Source organism: Aquarana catesbeiana, linkage group LG04 (genome assembly GCF_042186555.1).
Source record: "Aquarana catesbeiana isolate 2022-GZ linkage group LG04, ASM4218655v1, whole genome shotgun sequence".
Classification (NCBI taxonomy): Eukaryota; Metazoa; Chordata; class Amphibia; order Anura; family Ranidae; genus Aquarana; species Aquarana catesbeiana.
The window spans coordinates 413,508,302-413,516,431 of NC_133327.1; the positions used below are offsets into that span (position 1 = coordinate 413,508,302).

General features: G+C 41.6%; 1 protein-coding gene across 1 annotated transcript in view; it reads right to left on the bottom strand.

Moving 5' to 3' along the window:
* LOC141140290 (pantetheinase-like) overlaps positions 1 to 3,424 on the bottom strand; it is a 110,088-nt gene extending 106,664 nt beyond the window's left edge. The window contains exon 1 of the mRNA XM_073627297.1: positions 3,041 to 3,424. Coding sequence (XP_073483398.1) covers positions 3,041 to 3,385 — 345 coding nt within the window. The 5' untranslated portion in view covers positions 3,386 to 3,424. The remainder of the gene's footprint in view (positions 1 to 3,040) is intronic.
* Between the last annotated feature and the right edge of the window lie 4,706 nt (positions 3,425 to 8,130).

The window sequence follows — 8,130 nt, forward strand, 5'->3', positions numbered from 1 at the left end:
ATGCTGTGTGTGAGAAATAACCTGCTAATATGACAATTTTGTTAAAAAAAAAAGAAAAAAAAAACAAACTTGATTTTGCAAAGAATTGTGGGAAAAAATGACAACTTCAAAAAACTCACCATGCATCTTTGTAAATACCTTGGAATGTCTTCTTTCCAAAAAGGGGTCACTTGGGGGGTATTTTGTACTTTTCTGGCATGTTAGGGTCTCAAGAAATGAGATAGGCCATCAGTACTTCAGGTGTGATCAATTTTCAGATATTGGCACCATAGCTTGTGGACGCTATAACTTTCACAAAGACCAAATAATATACACTAATTTGGGTTATTTTTACCAAAGATATGTAGCGGTATAAATTTTGGCCAATATATATGAAGAAAAATTACTAATTTTCAAAATTTTATAACAGAAACGAAGAAAAATGTATTTTTTTACAGATTTTTCTGTCTTTTTTCTTTTATAGCGCAAAAAATAAAGAACCCAGCGGTGATTAAATACCACCAAAAGAAAGCTCTATTTGTGTGAAAAAAAGGACAAAAATTTCATATAGATACAGTGTTGCATGACTGAGTAATTGTCATTCAAAATGTGAGAGCACCAAAAGCTGAAAATTGGTCTGGTTATTAAGGGGGTTTAAGTGCCCAGTGGTCAAGTGGTTAATGCAAGCACACCACTCCAGTGTGAAAGCACTCGGCTTTCACACTGGAGTGACAGGAGAGGGGCTTTACAGGCTTTTTAGCGCTAAAAGGCCTGTAAAGCGCCTCAGTGTGAAAGTAGCCTTACAGATTAACCACTTTCCGACCGCCACGCGGCGATTGGCAGAATGGCACGGGCAGGCAAAGGGGCATACCTGTATGTCCCTTTGAATTTGCTGCCTAGCGGGCGCAACGCGGGAGCGTGCCTGCTGGTCCCGCAAACTCGATGTTCACCAGCGGTCCGCGATTGCGGCGAGGAGAGGCAGAACGGGGAGATACCTATGTAAACAAGGCATTTCCCTGTTCTGCTTAGCAACATGACGGGGATCTACTGCTCCCTGTCATCGGGAGCAGTGATCTCTGTCATGTTCTAGTGAGCCCATCCACCCTACAGTTAGAACACATCCAGGGAATACACTTAACCCCTTGATTGCCATCTAGTGTTTAACCCCTTCCCTGCAGTGTCATTTATACAGTAATCAGTGGCTATTTGTAGGTCTGATCGCTGTATAAATAGTGTCAAAAGTGTCCATAATGTCACATAATGTCGCAGTCTTGATAAAAATCGCAGATCACCACCATTACTAGTAAAAAAAATTAATAAAAATGCCATAAATCTATCCCCTATTTTGTAGACGCTATAAATTTTGCACAAACCAATCAATATACACTTATTGCGATTTTTTTTTTTACCAAAAATATGAAGAAGAATACCTATCAGCCTAAACTGTGGAAGAAATTTTTTTTTTTTATATATTTTTTGGAGATATTTATTATAGCAAAAAGTAAGACATATTGCTTTTTTTTTCAAAATTGTCTGTCTTTTTTTGTTTATAGCGCAAAAAATAAAAACCACAGAGGTGACCAAATACCACCAAAAAAAAGCTCTAGGACGTTAATTTTGTTTGGGTACAGTGACGCACGACCATGCAATTGTCAGCTAAAAAGACGCAGTGCCGAATCGCAAAAAATGCTCTGGTTAGGAATGGATGAAGTGGTAAAGTGATGAAGTGGTAAAAAAAAAAGAAGGGGGAATGCACTGCCTACCACAGCACTGTAATAGCCAATCTTACTGGGCAGGTACAAAGGGCACCCTCTTGTGGAAGGCAGCACACTCATTGTTTTCAATTAATCACAGAATTAAAAAAAACAATCAACTGAAAAATTACCAGCCAGGAATACATTGACTTTTCTTTAGGCTAGGTTCACATCTGAGTGGGTGCGAGAAGATGTATAATTGCACACATTCCTGAACTGGCAGAGGAAAAACACACTGCTGCTTAGGAGATACGCGGAGGTACACTAGAATGCGGGAAACCCTCAATCTGCACACACATTTCATGCACCTCATTCAAATCGCACCCCCTTGCAATCTGCAGTGGGTGTCAGTGCTATCTTAACAACACCTCAAACAGAGGTTGCAACACAGTGTGTTTGCCTGCACTGGATGGCATTCACAAAACGACCATGCACGCCAGTTGCAGTGCGGTTCCTAAATTGGTGCATGCATGACTTTGGTGCGATCTGAGCCAATTTAAAATGAATGGGCCTTATTTGCACCGCAATCAACACAGTAAGCCTGGTTTCACACTATAGTCTGCATGTGAATCGCACAGGATTTGCACCATATTCTTGTGCAATTTACTTGCGATTCTGTGTGGTGTGATTTGAGCTCATTCATTTTGAATCAGGTGAATCGCACCAGGGCCCAGGCAAAGCTCCTCTCCCAAGCCCAAGGTGGGAGTGACACTGCAAGCTAACGGGAATACAGGGTGTAGAGAGCAGTGAGCTGGACTACATGCACTGCGGACTCCCCACTGTGCTGTCTGGTGATAGATCTGTCAGCCTTCAGCCAGAGCCTGATAGACCGGCCTGGTGGTGTACCACAACGTACATGCGGGTATGCCTAATGATCTATTACAGTTGCTGCAGCAACATTATTACACTCTATGTGGCACTGACTACAGTGCTGCCTGTCGCTGGTGCCATGTGCGGCTGCAGAGCAGGGACACCATGCATTTGATTTTGGCCCGGGGGGGGGGGGGGGGGGGGTTGAACACCCCTGACCCCCCCCCCCTTATCTACGGCGATGCAAACTTATAGAGAATGGAAATAACTTAGTCCCCCCTGATGTCATTAACATTATGTATACTTGCCTTGCTGGAGGTTAAATACAGTATATGATTATTGTTACCTTATATTGTTTTCTTATCTTCTCTTGAAAAAGTAATAAAAATGATTGAAACGAAAAAGGGAACAACTAAGCGAATTTCACATTAGAAGTAACTAAATAACAGATTTCTTAAATGCGTTTATTACTAATACTAATTCAAATCAAACATTACCTTTTGTGCTGCTCTTATAACTGCGGTCTCCAAAACATCAAGATTTTTATTCATAAGAGACAAAGCCTCCTCTTGCGATACAGGAGCCTGTATGGAATTTGGAAAAAACGGCACATGCTCGTAGACTGCTGCAATGAATTTCTCCTCAGCATAACCAAAGTATACGCAGGATACAATATAAAATAAAAAAATAGGGAAAGTCATTTTGGACATCGAGTAGAAAGCTGGTCTATAAATTAAACTTTCAGGAAGTTGTGTCCAGAAATGTGTGCTGGATCCAGTCTGGAAAAACACCTTATTAACATAAATAGAAGATACTGTTGCTAATTGTGCAATTGCAAACATGCCGAATCAGCATGCCAAGCAAGCTCTGTAAACTGGTTACACAACAGATGACAGGAATCTGTGTCAGATGTATTAAAAGTACACTTTGCTAAAGAATAAATATTTTGTGCCTTTAAAGTGCAAAGCCTTGTACAGATTTTCGGACGAATGTTCACCCGTTTTTTGTTGCATGCTAGTCTCATGTCAAAAGTGAAGAGGTTACTCACCATATGGAAAATTCAATTGCAAAAGTGTTGCTCTTACAATTTTTTTCGTCTGAAAACCGTACTAGTTAAAAAGAAAATCGGACGTTAAGTTCACATACGACAAAAATTTTATAAACTGCACATCCAGCTTTGGTCGGACGAAAAGACGGAATCGGCTGTCGAAAGAACCATACTAATGATCCGAAAATCGCTCGTCAGACGAAATTTTACTTCTGATTTTCGTATTGTATGTATGGGCCTTTACTTTACCATTGGGGGGAAAAATAGCAAAATGGATCTTTTTGCAATACTAGGCCTTTAAATAATGTCTATTTATAATCTATCTCAGGCTACGTTGAAACTTGATCAGATCACCTTCATACAATGCCCATTTCTTGGCCCTTTCATCCAGAAAGGAAAAATGAACAACGTCAATTAGATCGCTGTTCAAATTGTGGAATATGTTGAGGTCAATGAAAAATCATCAGGTGTCTCAGCAGTAGAACGAATAGCCAGGGAGTCAGACATGACTTCTAGTTACTCTACTGTTTACACAAAACAGATTCCACTGCAAAGTGAAGTGGAAGCTCCATTCATGTGCCTGTTTTTCACATGAGCTGTTTACTATTAATTTACTGTTTACTATTAATGTCCCTTAAAGTCTACGTTCAGTTAAAAAAAGGGATATTACTTTGATCAAGCTGTGCAGCCCCAATGGGGCATAGAATTTATATAGATTGTTCCTTAACCATTTTCTTTGGACGTTTATAAATAGTTCACATGCTGCCATCTAGTGACATTTTGTGGTAATTCACTTGTTTTCTTACGTTCTTTTTCCCTAATGATATGACACACTTCCTTTATATGTAATGCTCCACCCTTCTTTCTGAGATTGTACTTCCTGTGTCATGGATGCAGCTAACAAGCCACATGTAACAGGGCACATGTATTCTGCATAGTAAGCTACAGACAATATCATCTTTTGACTGCATAAATACTACAACCTATTCATCTGTTTGTATCCTGTCATCTACTGTAACCTGATGTTTAGAATAAAGGCACCCTTGTGGATGGAATCAGTATTTGGTGAGTTCAAACTATCTGATGAGGATTACCCTTAGTGATTATATCTTATACAGGCCAGGCATAGAGGTCTCACAAGGGATAAATCTCTTCACAACAATCGGAGTCAGAATACAAGCAATCCAAAGTGTCCCTTGTGCTGCTGGCTCCTGCTTCATTGTAAATCTCCTATCCACCCTCCTCATGTTATTTTTTTTTCAGTGCTGCAGGGTCTAATAGAGCAAAGGGACCTGCCATATGCACTTACCAAGAGTGCCGTATATACCTGCTCTTGCCACCTGCTCCCCCATTCATAGAAGCTGTACTATAGCTTAGATGAATGAAAAGCTATCTATGAATGAAGGAGGAGGAACTTTCATTTATCTGTCTGTCCTCCATTCATAGATAGTTTTTTTATTCACAGAAGCAATATTGATGATTTATCAGTCATTATTAAAAAATAAATAAATAAACCATAGCAGGGATGGTATAAAATTATAATGTGTGTATTGTATTGACTGAAGATAAGTTGTCAGAGAATCCAAAAAGCAAGCGAGTGCAAAAAGACCTATTGGCTAACCTAGAGCATTATGAGTTAGGAAGTTAAGAATCCGGACATGGAGTCAAGGAGGAAGATTAATAGAAAAAGCTTGTCATCATCAGTGTTCAAGCTTGGAGACCAGTAGCTATAGCAATAGAGATGCTCTCACTGACCAGCAGGGTAGGTATGCAAGCAGGTCACCCTGGCGGATGACAGGGGCTAACCTGAGGTGCGGATTCTAAGCATTAACTAGAGTTCACCAGAGCTGCTGATGGTGGAAATGGGTTTTCCTTCATGTTAGTAACAGGTCACGGTCCTCAGGATCACCCCACTAGGAGGTGAGCAAGCCGGGTTCCAGTAGCAGATGTAGCAGGTAGGGATTAAGTGGAAGCATAGTCAGTAAACAAGCCAAAGGTTGGTAACAGGTGGTTGCAGGTTGGGCTCCAGCAGATGAGTAGTCGAGGAACAAGTCAAAGATTGATAATGACTGGCAGCAGATTTATGAATTGCAGCAGGACTAACAGGAGCAAGATATTAGCTGGAGAGAGAGTATAATAATCTGGAAAACAGGAATAGGCATGGCTTAAATAAGAAGTTCATGTGAGGAGCAAAAAGTTAAAATGTTCAAATGTTCACAAGAAGCATGGTGCAAGGTACAAGGCAAGATTGTCCAACGCTGCGGGCCGTAGTGACTCTATTGCCGGGCCGTGCCCGGAAGGAGACTGTCTGTGGTGCAGCAGCCCGAGCAGAGATGACATCATCTCTCATTGCCCACACTGCTGTTCTGGCCTTACATACAGGGCCGCGAAGGCTGCTCTACACAGAAGTGCAGCCCCGGCCAATGAGAGAGAATGACGTAATCTCTCACCGCCCGCCCTCGCTATATGTAGGACAGTACCTTCCAACCCATGTGCTCAGCTAGCTTTACCAGCGCTGAGAGACTGTAAGTATAGTGTACTCTGCACTGCTGGGGGGAGGGGGGACTTGATTTTACAATAAAATGAGTAACAGTGACAAGCTGCTATTTTTTGGTGGCAAGTGACAGTGACAATACACATCTAGTGGCATGCCACAGTAGTGGGAGGCCGCGGCAGTGACAATCCACATCTGCGGCAGAAAAGTGACAATCCACAAATCCACATCTGGTGGCAGGCCGCCTGAAGTGGGAGGCCGCAGCAGTGACAATCCACATCTGGGGGCAGGCCGCAGTAGTGGGAGGCTGCAACAGTGACAATCCACATCTGGGGGCAGACAGCGTGGCAAGTGACATTCCTCATCTGGTGGCAGGGGACGTGGCAAGTGACATTCCTCATCTGGTGGCAGGGAACATGGCAAGTGACATTCCTCATCTGGTAGCAGGAAACATGGCAAGTGACATTCCTCATCTGCTGGCAGGTGACGTGGAATGTGACAAGCTGCATCTGGTGGCAGGCGATGTGGAAAGTAACAAGCTGCATCTGGTGGCAGGCGATGTGGAAAGTGACAAGCTGCATCTGGTGGCAGGTGACGTGGAAAGTGACAAGCTGCATCTGGTGACAGGTGACGTGGCAAGTGAAACGCTCAGGGCTCCCACTGATTCTGCATTATGGTGATTTAAGGTTATTTAATTTTAAATTACAATGTAATATAAGAAATAATGCTCTTCAATCATCCTGACACCATACCAACCATGGTCCCATGATAATTGAAGCGCCAACACCAGCTATTGCCCTGATAAATTGCCCGCAAAAAAATCGCTTACCCCCCCCCCCCCACACGCGGTGCCAAAAAGGTTGGGGATCAGACAGGGAGCTGTCCAGCATTTCAGTTGGCTCAACAAAAAGAGTTGCTGCCAGACACAGCAGAGGTCCTGGGTTCAGATGCATGCCTTGACAAAGCTCCTGCTCGAAGCCATGCTTCTCAATGAGTTGTTATGTGGCTGCAGAATTAAAACCCTTGTCCGTTTTTACTACAAAAAAAAATAAATTTTAGCTAATTTCCTGTCCGATTAAACCATTTGCTTGGGGTCAGTAAGTGAGGGAAAAACTCTTTAACGGAGCTGCAAATAGCAGTGAAAACTTGACATGAGTTCTAATTCTTTCCCACGCTATCTAAAACAATAAAAGTCACTGCAGTTATTCCAACCTTGTGCTTTTAGAGGGAAGTGGAAACGCTCTGTAACCTGCAACATCCTGTTTTACAGTTAGCAAAAGTTGCCATTACAGAGAGTACATTTTTTTTTAATGAAAACCCATAAAAGGCACCTACAATAATATAACAGTTGTGTCTGTAGAAGGGCTGCCAAATTTGTTCACGGACACATCTGGTGGCATTGCAATATGTGATATTACTGTACAAGCACCAATAGACTAAAAGCATACAACATATGGTAAGCATCCACATTTCATTTTTAAGAGGGTTCCAAATGGTCAGCTATAGACAAGAATGTCCTCTTCTACTATGATAATTTGACAATCTGTATGGCCCCGAGCAGACCCCTTTTCTATTTTGGTGCCACTTAAATACACAAGCTGTGTTGTCAACATAATTTCTTGATGTATAGAAACATAGTACTAGAATGTAAATCACTGTGTAGGAAACATACCTAAACATACCTTTTTTAGAAGTAGTAACTGAGTTCTATAGTGTATATCATTGTTCAAAGACAGGAAAAGTTAAAATTCTTATTTAGCAATTCTAAGTTTTTTTTTTTTACTTATGCATTGACATGAGATTATTTGACCCGTGATGATGTCTTTCAAAAAATAATTGTTTTGTTTTTACTAAATTAATCACAAGTAATTTACAGATTTAAAGCTGGACTTCAGGCAGCCCCCAGAGTAAAAGCAATTCCTTTCATTTTCACAATTACCAGGCAGAAATCCTTCTTCAAGGTCTCTATTTCCATACCGCATGATAGTAATTTGAACTCACCACTGATTGCCATTGCCTCCTCTCCTTGAACTGGGAACCGCTCT